At 33.3% G+C, this 27,400-nt stretch overlaps 4 protein-coding genes across 8 annotated transcripts in view; 2 read left to right on the forward strand and 2 right to left on the reverse strand.

Annotated features, from left to right (window-relative positions):
• The window catches only part of LOC135845323 (tyrosine-protein phosphatase non-receptor type 11-like), a 77,700-nt gene extending 57,291 nt beyond the window's left edge, over positions 1-20,409 (reverse strand). The window contains exons 1-3 of one of the 3 annotated variants that reach the window (XM_065363808.1): positions 20,213-20,409; positions 7,774-7,982; positions 2,463-2,585 (exon numbers count right to left, since the gene is read on the reverse strand). In XM_065363808.1, coding sequence (XP_065219880.1) covers positions 2,463-2,545 — 83 coding nt within the window. In that variant the 5' untranslated portion in view covers positions 2,546-2,585; positions 7,774-7,982; positions 20,213-20,409. Of the gene's footprint in view, positions 1-2,462; positions 2,586-7,773; positions 7,983-13,339; positions 13,359-13,959; positions 14,055-20,212 lie in introns of those variants that run through there. The other 2 variants (XM_065363809.1, XM_065363810.1) reach the window with 2 other exon arrangements.
• Positions 20,333-22,385, reverse strand: LOC135845326 (uncharacterized). Of its 2 annotated transcripts, none has more exons than XM_065363818.1 (8): positions 22,232-22,385; positions 22,001-22,107; positions 21,845-21,921; positions 21,580-21,770; positions 21,369-21,501; positions 21,232-21,294; positions 20,958-21,140; positions 20,333-20,881 (listed from the first exon to the last, which is right to left on the reverse strand). In XM_065363818.1, the coding sequence occupies exons 1-8, from the start codon at positions 22,259-22,261 to the stop codon at positions 20,580-20,582; spliced, it is 1,086 nt and encodes a 361-aa protein (XP_065219890.1). In that variant the 5' UTR covers positions 22,262-22,385; the 3' UTR covers positions 20,333-20,579. The 2 variants fall into 2 exon arrangements, with proteins under 2 accessions (XP_065219890.1, XP_065219889.1); XM_065363817.1 differs by having other exon boundaries at positions 21,836-21,921.
• Positions 22,386-22,516: 131 nt separating this feature from the next.
• LOC135845329 (uncharacterized protein C1orf50 homolog) lies at positions 22,517-23,614 on the forward strand. Its single transcript, XM_065363821.1, has 4 exons — positions 22,517-22,750; positions 22,817-22,944; positions 23,027-23,245; positions 23,320-23,614. The coding sequence occupies exons 1-4, from the start codon at positions 22,696-22,698 to the stop codon at positions 23,467-23,469; spliced, it is 552 nt and encodes a 183-aa protein (XP_065219893.1). The 5' UTR covers positions 22,517-22,695; the 3' UTR covers positions 23,470-23,614.
• A 518-nt stretch (positions 23,615-24,132) lies between these two features.
• On the forward strand, positions 24,133-27,190 carry LOC135845325 (dnaJ homolog subfamily C member 11). Of its 2 annotated transcripts, XM_065363815.1 has the most exons (13): positions 24,133-24,284; positions 24,381-24,585; positions 24,656-24,785; positions 24,850-24,982; positions 25,052-25,162; positions 25,234-25,358; positions 25,438-25,629; positions 25,704-25,911; positions 25,993-26,109; positions 26,184-26,375; positions 26,457-26,703; positions 26,787-26,916; positions 27,060-27,190. In XM_065363815.1, the coding sequence occupies exons 2-13, from the start codon at positions 24,517-24,519 to the stop codon at positions 27,080-27,082; spliced, it is 1,677 nt and encodes a 558-aa protein (XP_065219887.1). In that variant the 5' UTR covers positions 24,133-24,284; positions 24,381-24,516; the 3' UTR covers positions 27,083-27,190. The 2 variants fall into 2 exon arrangements, with proteins under 2 accessions (XP_065219887.1, XP_065219886.1); XM_065363814.1 differs by having other exon boundaries at positions 24,218-24,585.
• The last annotated feature ends 210 nt before the right edge of the window (positions 27,191-27,400 follow it).

Consider the following 27,400-nt stretch of genomic DNA (forward strand, 5'->3'; position numbering starts at 1 on the left):
GAAACAGGAAGAAGTAGTTTCTTTTTTTCTTGGGCGGGGGGAGCTTCTTTTAAGAATTTTTTTTTTGGAACTTCAACTTTGGTTATCTTAGATGAGAAATTTGTACATATTTCAAAAAAAAGAAAATACAAGTTTTTTGAAAAAATAAAAATGAAGTTGTAGAGCATACTTTTATGCCTGGAATTTTTAAATTTATGAAGAGTGCGATTTATTATTTTTTTTGGGGGGGCTGGGCTGGGAGAGGGCTTTGTTTTTTGAGATATTCCCAGCAAAATATGTAATTTGTAAATTTTTTCATCATGAAAACTGATTTTTGAAAAAAAGAAAGGGTCCTACAAAAATTAAGAGATACAAAATTGTAGACCCTTTAGTTTTCCATTGGAAGACTTTAACTGGTTTCTCACAAAAAAACCTCTTGAAGTGTCCCCTCCTAGATTTGAACTAGCCTGCGATTTTTGGAAAGAGCCCGAGGGTCTGAAATCCCCATAATCAAAATTTCAGCTGCCGAAATTCATTTTTTGATTGCTGAAGAATTTTTGAAAATTCAAAATTTAACCATTTTCGGCGATTTAATTTTTAAAAAAAAACTGTTTATATACATACCTGCTCATTAAAAATTTAGAAAATTAATTTATAATTTTTAAATCAACAGGTAATCAACTCCCCGAATCAAATTCCACATTTTTGGAGTATTCTGGAGCCTCCAGCGCAATTTTCGATTTTTCCAGAATTTTTGAATTTTTCTAGAAGGCGTGGAAATTGATTTTTGCAGCTAAAAATCGAGTCGTAGCCTATATTCTCGATCTGTTGAATGAATTTATCCACATTGAGCAGATTTCCAGGCAGATACCTCAAGTGTGTTTTTTGAAGGGAAAAAATTCCAAAAATTGAAAATGTTTTGTTCGTTTTAAGGAAATGTACCTAGGTACTTTGTCATCTTTTTTTATTAAATTTTTTTTATTCGAACGCAATTATTTTTATTCAATGTTAATTCCGCGTCCTATGAAATATTATCGGCGGGTTTTCAACCTTAAAAATTTTGTTCATTTTTATCGATCAATTTGGATCAATGAACTCGTGTGGACTTTTTTGCTTATTTATTATGCTCACAACTGCGATCATGTAAAAGTCAATAAAGTTATTATTGCATGTCTTTAAAAAAATTAAATAGTTGAAAAACGATTAAAATTTGTATCAGTTGGTAAGTAAATTTTTGACATTTTTACCAATGAATGAATCTTGTCTGAAACCAACCCCCCCTTCCCAAAATCACATTTCGCCATTTAGAGTCCTTCTGAAATCCTCTAACTCGATTTTCGACTTCCCCAGAATTTCTAAATTTGCCCAAGAGGGGCGAAACTCAATGTGAGCTGATAAAAATCGAGTTTTGGTTCATTCCCAACGTGTTCAACGAATTTATCTACATTTGAGCTGATTTCCAGGTAGACGCTGGAGTGTGTTTTTCGAGGAAAATTAGGAACCTTGACTTAAAGCTCTGAAGAAATCGAAAAACACGCTGAAGTTTCCAGAATGGCTCGAAATGGTGAAATTCGATTCGGGAAAATAATTACTTGAATTATCAATTTCAGGACTAATTTTCATCATTTTTACTGAATCAATACGTCATCTTTTAAAGCATAAGTCACCGAAAATAGTCAATTTTTGGGTTTTAAGGAATACCCAAAATCGAAAAATAAATTTAGGGGGCTGAAATTTTGGTTATGATGGTTCTAGACCATGCTTTTTCCAAAACTTGCGGTCTCGTTCAAATCGAAGACAAGCACCTTGAAGAGCCTTTCTTTTTATTTAGATATTTTGAACTGAAGTGAGAAATTTTAATTAAAAATAAGCCACCCTGTATACTTATTTTTTTCGAAAATTTACAAAAATGAAAATCTAATGCATTAAATTTTAGTATTCAACGAAATTCAGCTCACGTTTCACACCTGCCAGCTTTCAAACAACAAACACACGCCTTTTAATCAAAATAAAATCACATCCAAATTTTTTTGGCGTACCTACACTCTTAATCAATCTAACTCGCCAACACAAAAACTCCGTACAAAACAGAATTATCAACCATAGCTAATTTTCGAATATTTACGAACAAGAGTTAAAACTGATAATAATCTTACGACAATATTATTCAACCATCACCCTTGTAAGTATTTCAAATTCCAATTACTGTCAATAGACGTAACTCATATCGAACTCCGAGATCGACAATTTTGTCTGATTTAAGCATCAGCAAACGAAGAGAACACATCTCATCAACGGGTTAAGGATAACATCTATAGAATTACTTTATTTAGATCTATCCATCACATACATAGGCTTTCTGATATCAAACCTACGGAGCCTATTTACTATATGGCACCTTTCAAGGTAACCTTTACTACTCGTATATATGCGCATTATTAAACTCGATGTTGGTGTTTCCAAATCAAAATGTCCAAACTTACCTCACGGAAAGCGTAAAGTCGCCTGGACTGTTGAGAGAAGGTCTGGCTAGAAAAGATCCGTCGAAGCCTTGCTCCATCAGCATCTCTTCCGCCCCTAATCCGGAGATATTCGGATGAAACCATCTATAACAATAGGAAAAAAAATGAAAGAATTTAGAATCGTGTAAGTACATTATAATGAGAAGAATATGCGTGGTACAGTTGGCACGATTCCAATCGAGATTTTCTCTAAGAGTACACTATTATACTTCCTCAGTACCACAGTGCGTTTACTTTCGCTATTATTTAACATTTCTCAGAGTACATAGGTATAGGTATCCGTAGCTCTACAATTCGAAAAAAGAACCTAAACAACGATATTTTTCCTTACAAGGTAAACAGCAACCATTTTGAAGACAATCTTAAGCTAACATCGATACATAAAAATCGTTAATGTATCTCTCAAATACAAATACTATACAACTGGCTAGAACACAAGGTGATCCTCGCTGTCTTTATATAGTAATCCGTCCGCGAACGGAACATTCTCTCCATACCGGATTTATTTAAACGCTTCCGACATATCATCTATACGAGACATCACGGTCGCAAATGAAGAAAAAAAAACCCTATACTCTCGCGTGTGTATTTCATAACACAACACAAGAGAAAGAGACAATATTCTTTAGTAGCTAGCTATACTTATGGTTCTCTAGAGCTTGTGTACACACAATACGAGTAATTAATCGATTTAAGATAGCGTACATAGGTAGAGGTACCTACTTTTTATAAGCTAAAACACGAGTTAGTAGAAATCCGTTGTTCTTTTTTTTTTCATTTTGTTCACTTAATAGGGGGCGTGTTCAAGGATGCCGACATAAATACATCATTAAATATCGAACGCAGATAGAAATTAGAGTAATTTATGGTCGTCGTCATAAATCACATTGTTCTCATTTGCACAATCGCGTTAATCGAGAACAAAATGTATAAGTTTGGATGGCGACGAGACTCCCATTCCATCCCATATTCTATGTACGAGATACTGCGGCGAGTCGAGATCTTCGATTTTTCCACCACGATTTAGGTGCCATAGAATGGAACTATATAGTCGGTATATTTAGAACGTCCCGACTTAATTAGCGGGTACGATATAGTTAATTAGTCCAGAGAAGTAAATGGGTGAACAAAAATGTCCTCGAACGGATGAATTTGCCAAAAAGGAGACACTCTAATCAAATATGCTGTAGGTAATGGGCTTTTAATGGAATCGTTTCCCAAGATGAAAAAATTTGGCTGATTTCCTTCATCTCTCTTCACCTACTGCACTCAAGGCGAGAAAAAATTCATGCTCTCAATCAGAAAAAAAAATAGTGAAAACCTTCGGATTTATATAAGTAACTTGTAACTTGCTGGAAACATTTTTTTTTATTGATTTGTTTAACATCACATACGACACCTAGTTTAAATCATTAAGTGACCTGACAATCTCATGACATATTAATCACAACGTGATAATGATCGTTTCATAACTCTTTCCCTGTTTAGAAATACTCGTACGAGTAGAAAGGATCTCAATGCTGTGAGAAAATATAGATCCAACTTGTGAATAAGTATGGCATTTTTTCTCAGCTTTTTATGAAGAAAATTCCAACAGCATGAAAATCATCGAAAGGATAACAAAAAATTGCAAAAAATCCCATACAGGCTTAGGTACGTTTTTGGATTTCAAAACGATAAAAATCGACATTGAAAATTTTGAAAAATCAATTAATTTTATGCTTGATAATTTCTGTCTATAATTTGTTTCACATAAAATCTGCTATCTTCAATAAATCACCTTCCATAAATTTCTTTAATACAGCAATCAGGTCTCTAAAAGACGGCGCCTAAAATTTGACATCTGTCAATAAATTACACTCGATAATCCGCATCTCTTCATCTTTTCCCAAATACTTGAGTCAAACTATCATTAAATCATCAGACGAGACGATAGCAATCATTAATAGGTCTCAATCAAAATCATGAGATTCTAGAAAAAAGTCATAAAAAATTGGATGATACATTTTATATTATGTATTATTTTTTCCAATGGGTACTCAAATGTCCAATTACAATATACTTTAATTTAATGATTCACTAGAATTTCTTTGTTCCCTCCGCCTCCCCCCTGTTATAATAAATCTCTAGCTCAAACATACTTATATCCATCGTATGGTTTAAAAAGTCGTGATTCATCAAAAAATTATAAACTGCGACCAAATTTTTTCAACATTGAACGATAATAAGTTTTCCCTTATAATAAACCTTTTCAAAATATTGAACACAGGGTGTTACAAAGGTAATTGATCTCTTTGCAACCAGTTAGTATAAGCAGCCCATGTCGAGCACATGTATGTATGTACATTTGCCTACCTTTTTGAATAAAGGGACTAACTTATGAGCATATCATATTTTTTTTATTTATTTATTTATTTTTAAAAAATAATTTTGCTCGTTAATTTACGAAATAATTGATACCTTTTACAGAGGGTCTAACAAAATTTCGAAATAAAAAAGCAGGAGTTTTATAGCAGGTCATTTTTTAAACTCTTGGGATTTTTTAACAAGGAGGAAGGGGCGAACGAGGCAAAATTTATAGTCAAATTTTTAGATTTTTGAATGTCTTCAAACGTCTTAAGATTTTTTAAAAATTTTATTATTCAAATTTTTGATTTTCATTTTCACTTTCAAGGTCCTACTTTTTTCAACATAACAAATTCTTAAAAAATGTAAAAAAAAATTAATGGAAAATTTGAACGACATTGGAAAAAAATTTACCAATTTTTCGAAATAAAACGACGAGTTTTAAATAGTAAGAGATAAAATAACAATTTTGTCATTTGATAGGTATAATTGCCTAATATTCAAATAATGTGCAAACATTTTTTTATTTTTCCTTCAAATCTGATATTTTATAGTTGCGAAAAAGGAAAACAAACGGGCCCTGGCGAAGCGAGGGCCAAAACTTATGAAAATCGGTATTTTGAGAGGCATAAAAAGCGATACTTTTGTGTGGTGAGTTAATCTGGTTATAAAAAATTTATTATTTTGCTTCAAAATTTTAAAATTCAAATGATGATTTTTTTTGGAAAATTCAAAATTGAAAAAAGAAAAGCAAACAGACTAAATTGAAGCGAGAGCAAAAAGCTCTCGAAAATTAGATTAGGAGTGCATAATTTTGCTTCAAAATTTCAAAATTTGAATGATGATTTAAAAAAAAAATTCAAACTTGAAAAAGAAAAGCAAACGAGCTCAAGCGAAAAGATACCAAAAGATTTTAAAAGTTCATGTTTTGAGAATTTAAAAATCGATTCTTTATGCAGAAAAGAGTTTATTTTTTTAATTCAAACTTTGAACATTTCTTGAATCGGAACAATAAGTTTTTAATGTGGAAAAAGAAGAAAAAATAGCCCGAGTGAAACGAGGGCAAAAGTTCTCAAAAATGTGTAATTCAAGTTCTGAAAAAAATAAGCAAATGAGCCCTTTTCAAGAAAAATTTTTTCAAAATTCCAAAAAAAAGAGAAATTAATTGAAAATTTGAAGTCTGATTGAAAAAAAGCAGGACTTTTTGATGAAAAATGATGAAAAGCAGCAGCAGGACAACTGCAGGACTTGCAGACTGTCAAGACACCCTGTAATGAGGAGAAACAAAGGGGCTAATAACAATTATTATTATACTGGTAGATTTTAGAAAATTTTAGTGGGAAGCAATTTTTTTGAATATTTTCCAGAATTTGAACTGCCATAATGCAACTTGTGTGTAGCTTTAGTCACAATTTGGAGGTGGGGAAGGGGAGTAAGCAATACTTGAAAAACAAAAACAAAAATCAACATTTGTCAAAATTCTGTGCGTTTTAAAATGACATCAAAAACATCTTTAAAGGCAAAGAAATCATTTCAAATGACTAAAAACAGATGAATTTTTAGAAATATTTTATTTCAAGATATGGAAATTTTGCATGAGGCATGTGGATAAAAATCTATAAAAATCATCACAAACGGTCAGGATTTTATCAAAATTTACATGAAATGTCAAAAAACACGTTAAAATGATGTAAAAGCTTTTTAAAAACTACCAAAAACTGAAAATATTTCATCAAAATGTGGAAAAATTCACAAATATTTCAAGTAGAACATCGTTAAAACAAGTTAAAAGGCACTAAAATACTTACAAAACATTAAAATTATTAAAAATTACCCCCCCCCCCCCTCCCTCAAAAAATATGAAACTTTGAAAGAATTCAGCAAAATTTGCAAAAAAAAAAAAAAAAACACAAAAAACATTGTGAAAACATGTTAAAAAGTGACATTAAAACACTGAAAAAATGACTCAAGTTGTTGAATTATAAAAAATCTGATGAGAAGCCAAATTTTGCAACATTTGCGTAAAATATCGTAAAAATGTAAAAAATTATTAAACAGTGATGACTGATGATAATTTTTAACAAGTTTTATGATTTTTTTATACCAGAAAATGATGAAACCTCATCAAAATATGGCAAAATCCAAAAAAAATTAACTCAACTCGTTAAAAATTAATTAAATTTAGCCAAATTTTACAAAATTTGTCTCTTGAAATGCCACAGCAGGTCCTTTTTTTTAAAGCAAATTATTTCACGAAACTATGAACTGAAATTGCAATTTCTCAGCAATTAAGAATTTCAAAAAAAAATTAGTCCTGTCATTCCACTTCATCAATTTTCATATTTTATCAAATTTTCATTAAAAATTGGTTGTAATGTGTCAGCCAAGAGAGCAATCGTGCACAAAAAGATAATTCATTTTCTCAGACCGAGACTAATGAGCTATACCTCTCACTAAAAATAAAACCTTCTGAAATCATCAAGAAAAATGGTAAAAACGATCGAGTTCTGAACACGTCTCTACGGATATTATGGTTCTTGATCAATACAAGGTTGAAACAATTGCCAAACAAAGCTGATAACTCAGCTCCTTCAAACCAAAAAGTAAGCAAATATCCTTACATGTGCTTGATATGAGTTATCTACTCATAAAATGGAAGGAGGTCAATTACCTGTGGAATACTCGTATATGTATTTTTGGAATTTAGACTTTTGAAAAAAAAAATGATAACAAATTGATAAGCAGTCCTATCTACACAAGGCCACAGTTACAGACGGAACTTCAGGATGGTATCACAACCAGCTCCCCCTTTCTGACACCCCTCCCCCCGCCTCCAGCCAACTCATTTTGATCCAATTTTCGACCACAAATTTAGGCCTTAACCTTAATAGGTACTTGCTAATTAAAAAATCCACAACAAACTCACCTTTTCAACTGATATGGCTTCTTGGTAACCAATCCTTCGATTTTGGGTATCGGCAAAGTATCCGATACCTCCCCTCTTAAGCTGATCTGATCCACGTCTCAAACTGTACTGGAACGGTTTGAGTGAAGTGATCTTAGGCCTATTTATTTCGCATAGAGAAGGCCAATCAACCTTGTCACGTTTTTCTCATCTGGGTATTTTTCTGAAACCTGCGAACAATACGCAAACATTTATTTTCTAAAACAATGATCGATGCAATATTTTATACAAATACATAAACAATAATTTACATCTCGCGGTAAGAGCAGGGAGAGGAAAAAAAGCGCAACGTCCTCTATGCCAACATTTACAGACTACGTCACTCTCGTCATATAAGCATAAACAACCAGTTCATGAGTCAAAATTTCATTCAAATTACGCCTCCGCACGTTTAATATAAATACGTACAACAGCAACGTGAAAAAATTCTAATCTTCCTTTTCGTTTTTCAACTATAAACCAGTTCTAACAAATAATCAAGGTTAACGCGTTACCAAATTATTTTAATGCAGCATGGTTTGGTTAATTCAAGCGAGACAATGACCTATGAATTCGCCGGCAAATTTTAGCCACTGATTAAAACTCAATTAACGGTCGTTAAAGTGAGACGAATGACACCCATCAGCCATCGAAAGAATCCACTGCATATACCGGAAACGGGATACCGCAGTACTTATATATTTTTGTCAAAAGGATATATTTCTTATTCCGATCGTGTTATGTGTCTAAAACGAGCATCATGATGGCCGAAAAATTCGATTATTAGAATTTTAAATAAATATTTTCAACGTTACCGCGTATTATACCAGTATTTATTAACGCTTCCTCTAAATTGCTTACATACTCCGAATTACAATTAAAAATATACGAGCTATCCGAAAATGGAATCAGAGTTGATTAAATTAAATCCTGGTTCACGTTTTTTTCTCTTTTTTTAGCTACATCACTTCATATTTGAGTAGGAGTATCTGCAGACTGAAAACAAGGCTTCGAAAACGTTTGAAAAATTTTCAACATTTTCAAAAGAATTCCACTCGAATGCAACTTCAATACACGAAGCAATTCAGCTTCTCGTACGCTATAGTACGTATGTAGTACTTACTTACTACATGTTTGTAGTATAGGTAGGTATATGTACTTTGAAAAAGAGCAAATTTCTATTTCACTGATGAGAGTAGGTAGGTAGGTAGTCGTCTTTTTAAACGAAATATTAAATTACAAGCGAGACTACGTTTTACCACGTAGACTCTTGAATGATAGCTCCGCCATTATTTTCGTGTTGGTGGAAACAAAAAAATATTTACATTAAAGCGAGCTCCATTAAAAAAGTTTCTCATCAACTTTTTTTTTCCACTTGTGAAAAAGCTCGAGTTTATAGAGCGGTATTGTTAGTTTTCTCTTTTCTTTTTACGCCGAGTCGAGCCTTTATTTAGGTATACTTACGAAGATACTGCCGACAGGATTTTTGAAAACTAAAATGAAAAGTGAAAATTTTAATAACCAGAGAGTAATTTTTTTTGCCGGCGTGTTCATCGATAAAATTAATATTTCTTGACGAGCGACTTGGAAAAAAATTTAAATTAATATCTAAAGTTCGTTAAACTGTCCGCCATTTTATACGATGATTTTTTTGCCTTTATGAAATACGTAATTTCTTGAACACTCTTCGGGCTCTGTTTTACCCTTTTACAGTGAATTTTTGACATTTACGTGACTCGAAATTCTAACATTATGATCCTTTACTGAGATGGTCAATTTTATTTGTAGAACTAGAAAAAAAGTATTTTGAGATATAATTGGGCGTATTGCTCTGTCTCGATTTGACTGCGAGACTCAAAAATATTAGAATTATGAGATAGGATCGAGGATTAGGGTTCAAGAGCCATGTTTTTTATTCACCTAAAATACCTACTAGAGGTCTGCGCCGACGGAAAAACAGCGGCGGCGGCGTAATGGGTAAAATTGGTCGGCGGCGGCGGCGTGAATCGGCGCGCCGGCGTGGCCCACTACGCCGATGAAACAAGCCTCAAAGCATGCTGAAAAATGAAAACACTGAATTTTCTTCATTTATTGTTATGTGAGCACTAAAAAGTGAATTTTTTTGAGGATAAGAAATCTTCTTCTGAAAACATTGATTTCTAATTTTTCTACAAAATACAAAAAAGTGACTAAAATCAATGAAAAGGACTAAAATTGAAGTGAAAAAAGCCTAACGCCGACTCACGCCGCCGGAAAATCGTCGGCGGCGGCGGCCAGCGGCGCGCCATCTTGAATTCTTTTCGGCGGCGGCGAGTCAGTCCCTCAGAAATTCATCGGCGGCGGCGGCGTGGGTCGGCGGCGCAGACCTCTAATACCTACTTTATTTCTCAGACTCTCCAAGAAAACGAAGCTCAGAACAAATTTCGCTTTTCGTCTCCCTTTCTCCACTATTCAGTATTAAGTATTCATATCATCAACGATAGATTATTATGTAATTTTGGAAACACCTATTCATTTATTTAAAAATTTCTGTCGACTTCATATGTAGTTTGCGAAGTAAATTTCAGCTTGATAACTCCATTTGATAAAATGTTGAGGGAATTTCAAGTTTCAAAAATCTGGTGGAGACTCCAGTAATTTTCAAAAATGTCGCTGGAGGCTCCAAAATGACTTGAACCAACCTGAAGTCGTCTCAGAGGGTGTTAAAATTGGAGTGCAGAATAAATTTCGGCCTTCCATCCTCGTTTGATGAAATGTTGGAGAAATTTCAAGTTTCAAAAATCTACTGAAGGCTCCAGTAATTTTCAAAAAGTCGCTGGAGGCTCCAAAATGACTTGAACCCACCTGAAGTCGTCTTCAGAGGGTGTTAAAATTGGAGTGAAGAATAAATTTCGGGTTTCCATTCCCGTTTGATGAAATTTGAAATTTCAAAAATCTACTGGAGGCTCCAGTAATTTTCAAAAAGTCGCTGGAGGCTCCAAAATGACTTGAACCCACCTGAAGTCGTCTTTAGAGGGTGTTAAAATTGGAGTGCAGAGAAAATTTCGGCTTTCCATCCCCGTTTAATGAAATTTTGGGAAAATTTCAAGTATCAAAAATCCACTGGAGGCTCCAAAATGACTTGAAACCACCTGAAGTCGTCTTCAGAGGGTGTTAAAATTGGAGTGCAGAGTAAATTTCGGCTTTCCATCCCCGTTTGATGAAATTTTGGGGAAATTTCAAGTATCAAAAATTTACTGGAGGCTCCAGTAATTATCAAAAAGTCGCTGGAGGCTCCAAAACGACTTAAAATCTACCTACAGTCGACTTCGTAGAGTATTGAAATTAGTTTGCAGAATGAATTTCGGCTTTCTAACTCCATTTGATGAAATTTTGTGGGAATTTCGAGTTTCCAAAATCTATTGGAGGCTCCAGAACTGCTCAAAATGGTTTGAAACAGCTTCCAATCGATTTGGCAGGTCGAAAATAAGGTATATGCAAAATTTCCGCTTTCTTGGTCAATTTGGTAAAATTTTGATTTTTTCTCTCATTTTTGGCCTACCTACATTTTGATTTTCAAAAATTCACCAAAAATCGAAAAAGGCACTTTAGCATTTGAAATTTTGACAAGTGATAAATTTTTGCCTGATCTTTCGATCTACTTGTGTACGGTTTAAAAAATTTCGTGCAAGTTCTACGTTGGAACCCAAAAGCTGCGATTTCGGCTGACCTGTCAATCAAAATGGCCGCCATTTTGTAAGTAGGGCCACTTTTTTTTTTAGGACAAGAGCTAGAAATATTCCTTAGGACTCCCCCTATAAGAAAAAACTTGTTTCCGAGGATCAACGGTGGGGAGGAGGTGCAATAGATCCTTATGCGGGCACCCTGACTATACGTCCTGAAACTCGTAATAAATTGCACAAAGTTTTGAACGACCCCCCTCCCATCCCGAATTCACTTCTGGGGTCAGATGTGTTTAGAAGACTGAAATTTCATATTATCTATGCAGAAAAATCGTTCAACAGCAAAATACAAGATATTGTGTGATAGGAACTTTTTGAAATGTCTGCAGAACTTGTTAGCTCAGTTTTTTCAAGTTTCATTTCACGCCCCCCCCCCCCAAGGAGAAAAAAGTCACTCTAATGATTTTAAAGTATTTTTCTTATTTCTTTTTTTCTCATTTTCAGAAGAGGGAAATCTTTTTTAAAATTGTAAGTTACAGCTCGCTAAATTTCAAATTTAACTTTTTATACCTAGTATTTTCAATACGATTTTTTTTTTAGTTTGCTCTAAACAATAAATAAGGGAAACATGAACTTTCAATAAAAAAAATGCAGGGTTTTCAAGTTCAATGAAGGGTTTTTAAGCAATTTTTTCCATTTTTAGCACGTTTTGTCAAATTTAGGAGATTTTCATCAAGTTCCTGCGGACTTATACAGGGCACTTTGTTCAACAATTTCTTCAATTTCAATACATATCATTCTATCTTTTTTTTCACAAATTTTTTTTCATCAATTGATTTATATTTTATAGGGTGGTCACAAGAAAAGTTTCAAGAAAAAATTAGGTCAAATGTAATAAGTACCTACATATTTCAAAATTCAAATAGGATAATTTCAAACAATTTTAATTTTTCCGAGGTGTGGGGGGGGGGTAGAAAACAGCAGGTCAAGAACAAGACTTCAAACAGGACATTTTACAAAATATTTCCAATTTTTCAGGGGGGGGGGAGGAAATTCTGTTGGCCAAAATTTTTCAATTGAGAAGATTGAGCATCATTTTTTGGCAGTTTTGACAAGGAAGCAAAACAGAAATAGGATGGCAATAAACACAAGCAAACAGTGGGACAAAAGCACATGGTAGGTATGTAAAGGAAAACACTACTTTTTTCAACCCAATTTTCATTTTTCAGAAAGCTTTCCACCCGATCCCTTCCCTCTCTCACACACAAAAAAATTAACAAAGTCAAATTTTTCACATGAAAATTTTCAAAAAAATTGAAATTAGAAAATAATTTTTATGTACCTATACAAAATATTTTTCAATTTTATCAAAAATCTTTTTTTTTTCAATGATTTGAAGGTTTTTGTTAGAGTGAAATCTTTCACGAAATGATTTACTCGTAGTTCGTGCATGATGCTTTTACTAGCCCAGATAAATTGTTTAGAATTTTAAATTTTCATTTCAACTAGCTTAAAATTTACAATTAAATAAAGTAGGTATAAGTTGGAGGTGCTTCAATTAAAAAAAAATTATAGTCTCACGATGTTGGAGCTTGAATTTATTTTCTAAGCTAAGACGCTCACATGGAAGGTTTTTTTTATAAAAAGGGAAATTTGTGAACCGAATATTTAAAAAAAGATCAAACACTGTTTCTAAATAGATAATTTCCAATTCCCAGCACAGCTTTCGAACATTCGTCTGAATTCAAGCCGAAGCGTGATTTTTTAATCAACTTCATATATGACGCATGCAACATTATATGTACTAGGTACTAGAGTTGAATTGACCCACAAAAGAATTTGAAATGAAAATCTTACGAACAAATAAGCGAATATTATACTCCTACCTTCGAATGAATCAACGAGCAATGCAATTTATAAAATACTCGGCACTCAAAATATACTAAAAACAAATTTAAAATCACATGAAAAAATTCAACTTATTTGTAAAATTTGTATGAAACACGGAATCACAATTTGATAAGGTACCTTAATCGACACAATTGTGATAAAATTTTTTTCCAAACATCGTTCAAGCGAGCATAAAAAAACTGACGGACATTTCAACCATATTTTATCCCCGATAATATTTTTCCACATTTGTACGCGTGACGATTATACTTTAAAATGAGTAGATACTCGGTGAGTATATTAAAAATCATCGAGTGCGCGTCATTTCGAATGATAAATCCTTATACTTTGACGAAGCTGGAATAACCTTGCACAAAAATAAACTTTTTCGTCAAATAAATATCTCTGTGAAGTATTTCAATAATGTAAGCAATGCTCTTATAAATAGGTAGAAGGTAGAACGATAAAAAGAGAAGAAAAACCTGAGTGTCGTATAAACTTAAATGCACCGAATGCTCGCAAGTATTCCAACACATTATTCCATTCGTATTAAACATAGGTATTCAAATTACCAGTACAGTAATAATAACAATAACGAATGTTCGCAGCATTTTACCTCGATGGATGATAAGTAATAATAAATCCGCAATACGAGTAAATCGCAAAAAACCACCTACAATGTATCACGCGATTTAATCAAATCAACGTACTAATTAATACGAGTAGGCAAATGTAATGATATAACGCTATCACTAACTTTATCAAGCAGACGGTAGCGATAGTTATTAACCGACTTGTAATTTAAATCAAATTGACAGAAAAGAGTTTTTTAACCGGTTTATCTGTTCAGAGAGCCCACGCGTAACTAGCCTCGAGCATTTTAATAAATGAATGGGCTCTTCTTATAACATCAATTTAGAGGAACATGTGCTCGCTGCTCGAAGCTTGGAATGATTTTTAGTTACAATATCGATAATAATAAAGCAAATTTTAAAATATTCGTACCTATGATATTTGCATAAAGTGAAATCTCTCCGTTTTTTTACGCCATTATTAAATTTAATTACTCGTTAGCAAAACTCAAACTCGTGCGAAATTAAAATAGAATATGACATCATTGCGATATACTACGTAGACAGGTATTTACTTCCCACAATGACCCCAATTTAACCCTTCACAAGCCTTGAAGGAAACCGCAGACATGAGATAGATTTTGGAATTTTTGCATGTACGTTCTTATAATTTACAGAGAGTCGAAGTGATTGAGATATTCTGTTCTTTTTAGTAAAAATATGAAGTCAAAATCTTCAGAAACCGGATCCACAATTCCTCTAATATTGAAAACTGTTAAAAAGGCGCGAAAATCTGCTCTGTTGAAAGTGAAAAAGAGGGACGATGAGAAGCAGAGTAGAAATTCTCAAAAGATATACTTATCTGAAGTTCCAGCAAAATGAGCACATTAAATTTTAGCATCCTGGGTGGCTCATTAGTCATTAAAATACGACTCTCAGCTCAAGCAATGCTTCAAAATGGAAACCCATTGAAAATGGCGGGAAAATCTAATTTTTTTTAAATATGACAAGAGTGGGAAGGGGTTGAAAAGCAGAAAATGTACGAAGATAAGGTATACTCGTACCTAACTCGTACCTCAAGTTCCTAGAAATGCATTCCGAATTTTAAAGCTCTGAATAAATTTTGTGAAGACTTTAGTTACCAAGATTCAGAGTTAAAAACCGTTGAAAAATGAAGGCTTGAAAAGTCAAAATCCTCCAGAGGCAAATCTAGGACACTCCTCAGATGTACATGCCGAATTTCAGCCTCTTAGATCAATTTGAAGAAGCTCCAGCGATGACACAAAATCAAAAACCATTTAAAAAAGGCGCAAAAGTTTACTTTTTAGTAGCTGAAAAGGGGTAGGGAGGGAATGGGAAGTCAAAACTACTAAAATGCACGTCTAGATATCCTCCGGCTGTACTTGTCAAATTTCAACCTCTTACGTTTATTTGGAGGAAGTACATATCAAAGATTTAGTCAGGCATATGTTTAAAAAGACCTTTTTTTGTTCCAAAATTTACAAACAATGTTCCTGGATTTTTGACAAACTTGCTTACAAGGTTCTGTTTTTTTGCGATTTGCTTTGGTCAAAAAAAAAAAAAAAAAAGTCAATTGTCAAACAGTTCTTGCCAAGATTGTCCAACAAATTTTGTTTTTGCCAAATTTGTCAAAAAAAAATCCTTTTATTTGTCAAAAAATTCTTTTTTTTTGTCAAAATAGTCAGAGAGCCAATATTTGGCGAGTTGACAAAAAGTGTCAATTTTTGAGGAGAAAATGTCAAAAAGCGTCAATTTTTGGCAAAATGTCAAGAACTGACCATTTTTGACATAATTGTCAAAAAAGACCATTTTTTCCCAAAATTGTCAAAAAAATACCATTTTTGATAAAATTGTCAAAAAGTTGTGTTTTTGCCAAATTTGTCAAAAAATTCTGTTTTTGCTCCAAGATAGTCAGAGAAAGTCAATTTCTGGAGTGTTGACAAAAAGTGCCAATTTTTGAGAAAAATGTCAAAAAAAACGTCAATCACCATTTTTGGTATAGGTAAGTACTTAGTTGTCAAAAAGAACCATTTTTGCCAAAATTGTCAAAAAGTTGTGTTTTTGTCAAAATTGTCCCATAAATTCCATAAATTTTGTTTTTGCTCCAAGATTGTCATGGAAAGTCAATTATTGAAGTGTTGACAAAAAGTGCCAATTCTTGAAAAAAAATGTCAAAAAACGTCAATTTTCGGCAAAATAGTCAAAAAGTGACTATTTTTGGGGCAATCGTCAAAAAAATACCTTTTTTTCCAAAATTGCCAAAAAGTCGTGTTTTTGTCAAGATTGCCCCAAAAATCCTGTTTTTGTCAAAATTGTCAGAGAAAGTCCATTTTTGGAAAGCTGATGTAAAGTATCAATATGCATATGTAGAAAAACATGTCAAAAAGCGTCAATTTCTGGCAAATTAGTTAAGAATTCACAATTCTTGACACAATTGTCAAAAAGTCCATTTTTTCCAAAATTGTCAAAAAGTGTTCATTTTTGGTAAAATTGTCAAATAATCTTCTTTTTGTCAAGATTGTCCCAAAAATTCTGTTTTTGCCAAAATTGTCAGAGAAAGTCCATCTTTGGCAAGCTGACGTAAAATGTCAATAAATTAGGAAAAAAAATGTCAAAAAGCGTCAATTTCTGGCAAATTAGTCAAGAACTGATCATTTTTGGAACAATTGTCAAAAAAAGACCATTTTTTCTAAAATTGTCTAAAAGACGTGTTAATTTTTTGTAAAATTGTCAAAAAGACACATTTTTGCCAAAATTGTCAAAAACTTGCGTTTTTGTCAAAACTGTCCCAAAAATTCTGTTTTTGCCCCAAGATTGTCAGAGAAAGTCAATTTTTGAAATGTTGACAAAAAGTGCCAATTTTCGAGAAAAATGTCAGAAAAAACGTCAAATTTTGGCAAAATAGTCAAGAAGTGACCATTTTTGGCACAATTGTCAAAAAAGGACCATTTTTTCCAAAATTTTCCAAAAGTGTTCATTTTTGGTAAAATTGTCAAAAACTTGTGTTTTTGTCAAAACTGTCCCAAAAATTCTGTTTTTGCCCCAAGATTGTCAGAGAATGTCAATTTTTGAGATGTTGACAAAAAGTGCCAATTTTCGAGAAAAATGTCAGAAAAAACGTCAAATTTGGCAAAATAGTCAAGAAGTGACCATTTTTGGCACAATTGTCAAAAAAAGACATTTTTTTTCAAAATTGTCAAAAAGTCGTGTTTTTGTCAAGATTGTCCCAAAATTCTGTGTTTGCCCCAAGATTGTCAAAGAAAGTCAATTTTTGAGGTGTTGACAAAAAGTGCCAATTCTTGAGGAAAATGTCAGAAAAACATCAATTTTTGGCACAATTGTCATCTCAAGAATTGACTATTTTTGTCAAAATTGCCAACAAGTGTCTTTTTTGGTAAAATTGTCATGAAGGCCCGCTTGGCCGAAATTGTCAAACAGTCTTGTTCTTGCCAAGATTGTCCAAAAAATTCTATTTCTGACCCAAACTTTCTCAAAGGCTGTCAATTTTTGGTGAGTAGACGAAAAGTATGTTTTTTTTTGGTCAAAATTCTCTGGAAGTAGTTTATTGATAAAACAGTCAAATGGTCGTGATTTTTGCGGAAATTGCCAAGAAATTAGCTAGTGCTTTTTTTGCCAAAACGTCCAAAAACCATTGATTTTTGTCGTATCTGTCCAGAGTTCTCTTTTTATTTCAAAGTTCGCCAATTTCATCAATCCGTTTTGAAGGGGGGGGGGGGACTTATCATGATGATGAATTAAAAGGCTAGGCTATCACTCCTTAGCATTTTAACATTGACCACGAAGAATCGAAAAAAAAACTAAAAATTTTCCTATTTTTTCAGGGCTGGACTTTCGTCTGACCCTTTCTATAAGATAATAGTGAAATGAGATCAGACTCAAAAACAAAACCTGAGTTAAACTGGTAAAGGATTCCAATTAATAACAGTATTAGTGAAAATAAATCTTTCATATTCATTCACTTCTGTGAAGTTTTAACTCAATTCATATCATTCTATCTCCAGTTGAAAAATTTGCTTGAAATGAAGATCCTCAAGTTGACGATTCAACTAATTCGTCTCATTGTTTCCTCGCACCAACTCACCCAGAGAAGTGGGTATTATTTTGCACTTACAAAAGGAAAAAAACAACAATCATTACGTTGAAATACGCCCAAAATATATTTAAAAAATTTTACAAATGCATATCTAGTTGTACAAATGTCATGTCTCAAAAAGGAAAAAATAAGTTCGAGGCAGCGAAAAAAATGAAAGGTGGTTTTACAATCTTGACCATACAACCAGGTGAAAAAACTTCGTAATGTGAAACAGAAAACTACTTATTTTGAAAAAATTTACCTTAGGACTAGAAATTTCACTTGTAAACATAATACAACTTTTATTAATAGCCTAATCCGTAAAGTAGAAACGTAACACTGGCTTAAAAACTAAAACCTTGATGGTCATAAATAGTAGGTACTATAAACTTCTTCATATTTTTAATAAATAAAAATGTATCAATTCCAATTCCGGTGTGTTTTGAATACATAACCAATTGTCAGGATTTTCGTACAGTATCACACGTCGTTACGATGATATTCCTTGCCAAGTACACATTGAGGTTGAACAAAGAAGTCACAAGTAGAACATAAGTAATAGAAGAAAAAAGACCTAAAAATATTAAGTAAATATAACAGAAACAGCACCTCACACAATATAAAAAATTACTCCATGCAATAACTATATACGATTTTTAAATAGAATTTCAATTACGAAAAAACTTTACATTTCAAAATAATAATGGTCGAATTTAAATATAATAATACATTCAATAGGTACTTTATTGAGCAAATTGTATGGTATTGGGTGAGAGAAAAAAAATTGTACAAATATTAATCAATATAAAAGGGGAATGTATCGAAAACAGTGATCATTGTAATTGCAAATAATAAGAAAAATAAGTCTACCACCCGGCAAAATGGTTTACCAGTAATTTAGGGGACAAATCCATGAGGTCACTATACATATCGACAATCAAACAGGAACTACAACACAAAACTTAAACGTATAAAATCATAAAAAATAAAAGTGAGAAGCGAATTAGTAGTGTAAAAAAAAGAAGATTCAAGAAAAATATAAATTTAAACTCTCGATCACGTATGTCCATTCGAAGGCGCAACTTTTTCGGCGATAAAGATCGCATCACCGTTTTCTTTTTTCCTTTCTCGTTGCGCCGAGATGAAATTTTTCAAATTACTCGACGCTGATACCACCGGTTTCTTAACTTGGGTGGTTTTCTTAGCGGGTTTTTTAACGTTCCCATTGGCTACGTCGACGGTATCGATGGATTGTTCTACGTAATTGGCTTGTTTCAATTTTTCTAATTGTTCGAAAGTTTTTTCCACTTCGTTTACTTGGATATAAATAGTTTCCCAAAATCCGCGTATATCGTCCAGCATTACAGGTTTACCGATGGTTTTCTGCTGAGCGTCGCTTAAAAATCCTCGGAACTGTTTAAACTTACTGTTCCTTAATAATTGTGTTTTGCCAATAACCGAGTGTATTTTCTGTACAATGTCTTCACTGATATTCTTCCCATTTTCGTCAATTTCACGGCTCCACGTATCGCATAAGTTTAATAAACGGTTACTAGTGTCGTCAACTTTTTTCCCATAACTTTCAATGTCTTCGGTGGTCATTTTTACTTGGATCTTCTTACTGAAATGCCAAAACGAAAACACGCCGTGTTAAAATTCCTGTTCAACTTTTCTATCTCATAATTGACTTATTTACTTAATCTTCCGATAGGGAGATCAAGACAATGTTTACCGGCTGAAAAAGCAACTTCAACTTAAACCACTGTTCAGCACAACTATACAATATGTAGTATATTACCTATCTTAACACATATAACGATTATCACAAAAACATAAACAGAATGTACAAGGCACTTAGAAAATGAGACATTTACTATCACAGGAATGAAAATGTTGACACTTGGGCGATTTCTGCCAGCGATAACCGACGGCAATCTGACAGAAACACGTACAATTTATCAACGAATCGGTAACAGACGATCGCAAATAAATGAAACTTCCAAAGAACCGTAATCGAAATACTTTCATCAGCTCGAAACACCATACCGATCTGATCGTTTAATCGAAAACGATATTGTAATTAATAGACCGAGAAATGTTCGCCACCCACATACTTTCCATACTCTCTCAATTAATACGAAATTTATGTTAATACAAACGAAAAATGTAATTCGAATACAAACCTTTGTCCAGAGCAGAAATTATCATCAGTTGACTGAACGCTTCGCAAAAGTATCGAACAAATGCTTCAGCATACGTTAAACGCGCTACAATTCGTCACAAAGCAGAAATTTTAACGAAAATTTTCTAATTTAAAATTTATAATTTCACAGCATAACCAATAACGGCACAATATTTCTTTTTATCCATTTCCACACTCACACAAACACACAATTGATCACAAATTTGTCATTGCCCAACAAAATACAATTCATGTTACAAAATACGGTTTTTCAGGCATTCGCTACGTTGCCAAGTTGATGGACGTTGAAAAAAACACGTGGAAACACACGCAACATTCAACATGTACAAATGTTGACATTGTTGACGCTACCACCAACCAGTGACGTCATCTTCAACTGTATCTTTTTCCGGGTAACTTTGAGTTTGGACGAATTTATGTTTCTGCGATTTTTTTTCATTCGTTAATTGCTTCAATCGACGCTGTAAGTCTCGATTTTTTTGTCGTAAATCTATTATCTTGTTTTTGGCTGAATTATTTTGACTTCGTACTTTCGCATAGGCTATTTTAAAACAGCATAGAACTTTGTAGCAACGTTTGTATTTGGCGTCCAGTTCTTCGTAATTGGATAGCAGTTCTGAATATTTCGATTTGGAAATGTTCGTGTCACCTGAAACGCATTGTTAGATGAGATTATTCTTCAATACGATACGTATTTGATATATCTTATGAAATACTCCACATACAGGTCGAAATTTCATCGGGTGAATTAACTGGACTAGCTGTCGGAGAAATATCACTACAATCTATGGCTATTGCTGTGCTAACTGATGCATCTGCGCTTGTCCTTGCCGCTTCGTTGGATTTTGCAGCTTCGATTGAAGCAGGTTTTGATGAGGGCAGCAACGCTTGTGCTACATTTTTTGGATCTGCAGAGGTAAAAAATTAGTAACATTATGACATCCGTACGACAAATTTTAATAGTATGGAAAGAATTGATAATGATTGAGATGAACGTACCACTTTGATGAACAACTTTGGGTTTGGGCGTAGCATTACTCAAGTTGAGATTCGATTCGTTTCCTGATACGAGAGTAAAGATGACGTTAATTTTAGAGCAAAACAATCATATAAGCGAGAGAATCATAAAACAATACCTTTGGTTGGGGTAGTGGTAGAGTTTAGAGTAACGTTCTGTGCAGTCGTGAATCCTAATTCATTTTGCATTATCTCCCCAGAAGAAAGTGATTCAGCCCACTGGAAAGCTTCTTCGACAAGTTTTTTGCGTCTCTAAAATATAAAAAATATCACGACCACTCCAAAACAAATTATCGACTGAACGACTGGAAAAAATTATTGGTATCTTACTGCAAGCTGTTCTCCTTCCGTCGGTTCTCTATCTCTTCGTTTTCGCACTTTTCTTTGAATTTCTGGCGGTAAATTTTTATGAGGAACTGCATCAGGTAGAAGTCTTTTTTTATCATCACCCAAGCCTAATAATTCAGCGCGCAAATCTCTCTGATAATCTTCAGGTATGAAGTGATCCGAACAAACAGTACCTGATGAACATTGAAATAATGAGAAAGAATACTCAAACGTCTGATTCTTTAAGAAGAATATTTACATTTCACACCTGTATCTGGATTAAATCGTTCTTTCCGGCCACATTTCCTCACCCATTCTCGTCTCATATCCGGATCTTTGGGAAACCTGGCAAAATAACATTTAAGAAATGCGATTTCGAGTCATTCGAATTGAACCGGTGTTAAATGAAAAATTGCTCAGTAACCTGTGGAACTTGAGTTCCGGACGTATCATCGTCTTCGTTCTACCCGTATTTTTGCACGAAGCCACACTACAGCATGATCCTGATCCTTTTGATTTTTTATTCTGTACCTGTAAAGATGGAAAACAAACGTGAAAATGATAACACAACTTTTCATTTGGATATCGAAACTTTGCTCGTAGCGGTACCGAATTGTATTTGGAACTATAAGTGATGAGTTGATGATGTTCTTACCACAGTTTTTTCTTCATTTTCGCTCTCCATCGTGTAACCCGGGAAAATAGATTTAAAATTAATTTAAATTTCCAGAACTATTTCACTGCAAAGACGTTTCAAAGCTCGATCCTATCAGCTTACAGCTGTTTGCTGTGTTGATTCTGAGAGCCATGTTGTCAAATCGAACACTTCGAATTCAAAATACGTACAACGAACTTTCACCAATGTGTCAACAAGTCAATAACCGGTTCATCCCACCTACGCAAACACGACGTTTGGGCGAATTGAATGTTGATTTTGATAAGGAAAAGTGTGACTGATAACAAATGGGAAAATTTTGAAATTTTGAAGAGAATTTTATTAAAATTTACACCTTTTTATGTTCAAGAGATTAGATTTTGAAGTACTTAAAATTAATTATACTATTGTGATAAGCAATGAATCCCATTAGAGTTATTTCTGATTCGTAGAATTGCTTAGAAATGAAAAGGAAGATGGATTTCAATCAAGAAGAAGATGACTTCAATCGAAGTTTAAGTAAGTTTGTAAACCATTTTAATTGTCGAAGAATATTTCTGTTTAACCCTGGTTTTGGTATTTTAGGTACTGCTCTCAACTACATCGAAAAACGTAATAAAGAAGACCACGTAGTTCTAGTTGATGGCGGTGAAAAATTAGCCGAAAAAGTTGAACCCGGTTATCTGGTGAAGTTAGCCGAAGAAATTGAAAAGGTATCCATCAATACCATTGAATATCTTATAAACTGTTGATGTTATAATCATACGATACAATGCGTTGTATTTGTGTTTACAGGCGAACGATTTTGTTTTCCATAATGCTTGCGGAAAATTGAAAGTTATTGAGGAACAAATGAATTTCTTGAAGAGACAAGCTTGTAAAGTTCTGGCAGAAACAAAAATTAATGCCAAGCTCCACTCATTGCCGTGTAATTTTTCTAAAAAGACCGGTCAAATTTATACTGTTTACGAGAAACCATCAGGAGAATGTTACCTTTCGATGTTATCACCTCGGGTAATGATTGTAAAAATCTTGTCCATTTTCGCAATTCGCATAAAAGCATGAATATTAATATTGTTTGTTTAAAGGAATGGGGTGCGAATTGTCCGCATAATTTCATCGGATCTTACAAATTGAATGCTGGAATGTCTTGGAATCCCGTTGATGAATATTCTGCTAACGGAGCTTTACAGAAATGGATTTCTCCAGATGAGAGTAATGCAATGATGATAGAATGATTCAGAATATTCTTCTCGTATATTGATTGTGTTTTATAATCTGAATGCGTAATCTGTATATCGATGCATAATGTTTTCTTTGTTTTGAAGTAATTTTTGTATGTTGTAAAATAATGTAATATATTTTTTGTGAATTCCTGTGAAATGCATTAGGATTTTGAATTTGATTGTGCGAAATGCGAATTTAATTTCGAATGAAAATGAATGTAGGATTATGAGCTCAATTTTGTGAAATTCGGTAGGTATCTCAGCTCAAACCACTCTGGGGTTCAAATAGTCAAATTGCACTTCATACAGTATCGCTTTTATTTGAAAGATGCAACTGCAAGACCACTGATTTCGATTTTCAATTTTCATTTTCACGTTGAGAACTACGACGAGATTGATTACATGTCTGATGAACATAATTTCGGATACGGATTGACAAGTTTGTATGATAGAGGGACTCAGGGAGTAGTAAACCTGGACTAATTGTCATCAAAACAACATAATTTCGGATACGGATTGACAAGTTTGTATGATAGAGGGACTCAGGGAGTAGTAAACCTGGACTAATTGTCATCAAAACAACATTAAAAAAGCTCTCAAAGTTTATAAATCGCACTCGAAAAAATTTTCTTCGAAAAAAAAATAAAAACAAAAAAAGTTGCATTAAATCCAATACGCAATTTGGGTCATTCAAAGTTCAAGTTGTCCACTTATTGTTTTCGAAAAAATGTTGAAATTTCTCGGAATTCACACAACGTGATTTGAGACTGCGAGTGATATCAATCTTCAAAAGGTGATAATCAAATGAGAAATGTGAACGTTAAAAGGTAAATTAAATGTCAATCATAGTTTTTGAAAAATACTTCATTAATCGTAAGTTTCATACGTCATGTTCTTGATCTTTGATATCAACTTTTCTTCAGTGCATTATGTCGTTTTCAAAAACAGTATCATCTATCGCGCAGAGCATTCGCTCAAGCTGAGTTAAATTCTCTGGATATTGCATAATGTAAACTGGTACATTTTTTGCCCCTAACTTGACTATAAATATCAAGAAAAATGGAATTTGATAACGAGAACAGCATAATGGATGAAAATTACTACGCTTGTCTCAATATATCCAAAGATGTAAGTCCAGCTTACTTTACTTTCTCAACTCAGATTTTTTCATTCAACATGTATTAATTTTCTCTTAAAGGCCTCTCAAGACGAAATCAATGCAGCTTATCGTCGGCTGAGTCGAATGTATCATCCGGATAAACATGTAGATGCTGATCTAAAGAAGAAAGCTGATTTACTGTTTAGTAAAATTAAAAAAGCTTACGAAGGTAATGTTATTTTATTTCCAATTTCGTTGTTTCTTAATCATAATGGTAAATTGATTTCTTGCAGTTCTGAGTGATCCTCATCAAAGAGCTATTTATGATACGGTTGGAGTGAAAGGACTGAATACCGATGGTTGGGAGATCGTTCAAAGAACAAAAACTCCCCAAGAAATTAGAGAAGAATATGAAAGACTCGAAAGGTAAATAATTTATTACAGTAGTTGAAAATACGTGTTTCAATTGTCATTAATATTACTATTCCGGTTTAGGGAACGTATAGAAAGAAGGTTGCAACAACGCACCAATCCACGAGGAAATGTTACTGTCAGTATCAACGCTACAGATTTATTCACCGCTTATGACGCTGATGATGATTATTTGTAGGTTGAATTAATTAAGTTTTTATTTTTTCCGGCGCCATTTAGCCAACTAATGTTTGTAATTTTTGCAGGGATAAGTCGTTTTTTCCCGCCTTAGAAATCTCAGGTATGTCAATATCTCAGTCAATCGAAGCTCCTTTGACGTTAAGAGATACGTTGACTTTAAGCGGGAATTTATCCACTCGAAATGGCAACGGTAATTGCGAAATAATACTATCTTTATTTAGAAGTAATATTTAAAGAGACCGAAAACTTATTTTTATGTCGAATTTCAGGCGCCGGCTCTTTCTTGGTTGCATGTAAACGTCTATTAACTACGAACGGCTGGATAGAAGGTGAATTATTGGCCGGAAATGGCCCAGTAGCTTCGATTAAATTATTTCGTACCATTACCAAAACTATTTTTGGAAATTTCGCTACTCAGCTCAAAATGACTGCCAATGGAATCAAATTAGGATTTGTATCATGTAGGTGAAAATTTGATTTAGGTGCTGTTTTTCCTGAACGTGGTGAAATGAATTCATTATGTATTTGTTTTCAGCTTTAGGAATGCCCCTAGATGCCCATACTCAAGGATATCTTACTTGGAATATAGGTTTTGCTTCTTCTATGACTACGATGTTAGTACGCGATACAGAAACATCTTATTCTGCAGCTGTGTTCAGCTTAGGCTTATCTAGTTCATTTGTATCTATGAATCACGTATGGAAAATCAATAAAGCCGATTTACGATTGCGAGTGTATGGAAAGTAAGTTGGATATACGATTTGTAATGGATAACTACTTTCAAAATAAGGTAATTGAAATTACATTTTACCTCATCATTGCAGGGTAGGAACTGCGAATACAGTAGTCGAATGTAGCGTAGATAAAAAAGTTTCCGAACAGAGTTCCTTAGGTGCTGCTGTTTCTGTTGGCATACCCAGTGGTGTTGTACTTAAAATTAAGTACGTACTTTCTCATACTTGTCGATCAGAGTCATGTCAGATATTTATATCGATTTTTTTTTTCATTTTATCAGGATTATTCGTGCACATCACAATTACTTCTTTCCTATTCATTTGTGCGAAGAACCCAGTTTGATTCCTACAGTTTATGCAGTCGTTACTCCCATTATTGTTTGGTTTGCTGTGAAAAAATTAATCGTTGATCCTTTCGTTAGAGAGCAAAAGGAGAAACATATTGAAAGGCAAAGAGAAATTAATAAGAACAAGTGAGAAATTGTTTTTTAAATAGACTACTCTTCATAGTATATATTTTTAATGCTAATTACTTTGGAAAATTGTGTTTTCAGAATGGAAGAAAAAAGAAGAGAAGCGAACGCTGCTATTGAATTAATGAAAGCTGCTTATGAAAGAATTCGTCGCGAAGAAGAAAATCGTAATGGTTTGATAATACTGAACGCTTTGTATGGAAAAGAGGCTGATATTTTAGCTAGAAATGATCCTCCCGGAGATCAAGAAAGAGAAATAATTGATGTCGTTATTCCGCTGCAATGTCTTGTGAAAAATTCTCAACTTACTCTTCACGATACTTCAAAAGTAAATAATTCTTTTTCAATGCTGTTGCTTCTTCTGCTCGTGCAAACACTTCATTCTTTAATGTTGATATTATTATTTCACAGAGCCAGTTGTCCGGCTTTTTCGACCCTTGCGTAGGAGAAGATAAAGTATTATATATTCAATATTTATATCATTCTCATCTCTTCGAAACTACAATTAAAGATAGAGAAGGAATAAGAATACCAAAACAATGTAAGTTCAAGATCATCGCATAATTTTCCTACAATATGACGTAATAATTCTGTACCTTGTATCATTACTTATATGAAAATATTCAATATTGAAGCTTCTGATAGAAATTTAATGATTTTGTGTTTTGTATTTGTATGTTTCAGCACATCGAGTAAACGTTACTTGACCTTAGAGAAGAAATTTCTAGTAGTGATATTACCAATATTACGGTTTTCTGTTCAACATTGTTTTGTAATAAATAGTTCATTATTTAATAAATTGTTGTAGAAATCGATGATTTTTGTTTACTTCGAATTTAGAAATAATGAAATCACAGAGAAAACTGTTTGGAAAAAAAATTATAATTACAAATTTTCTACATCTTGACTTACATATTAAAACGTTTAACAAACACGTACAATAACATCAATGATTAGTATGACATAACAACAGGAATTATTCTTTCAGTAATTCTGTATTTTCTTGCTCCTTTAGCGCCATAATT

Source organism: Planococcus citri, chromosome 4 (assembly GCF_950023065.1).
Source record: "Planococcus citri chromosome 4, ihPlaCitr1.1, whole genome shotgun sequence".
In the NCBI taxonomy this organism is placed as follows: Eukaryota; Metazoa; Arthropoda; class Insecta; order Hemiptera; family Pseudococcidae; genus Planococcus; species Planococcus citri.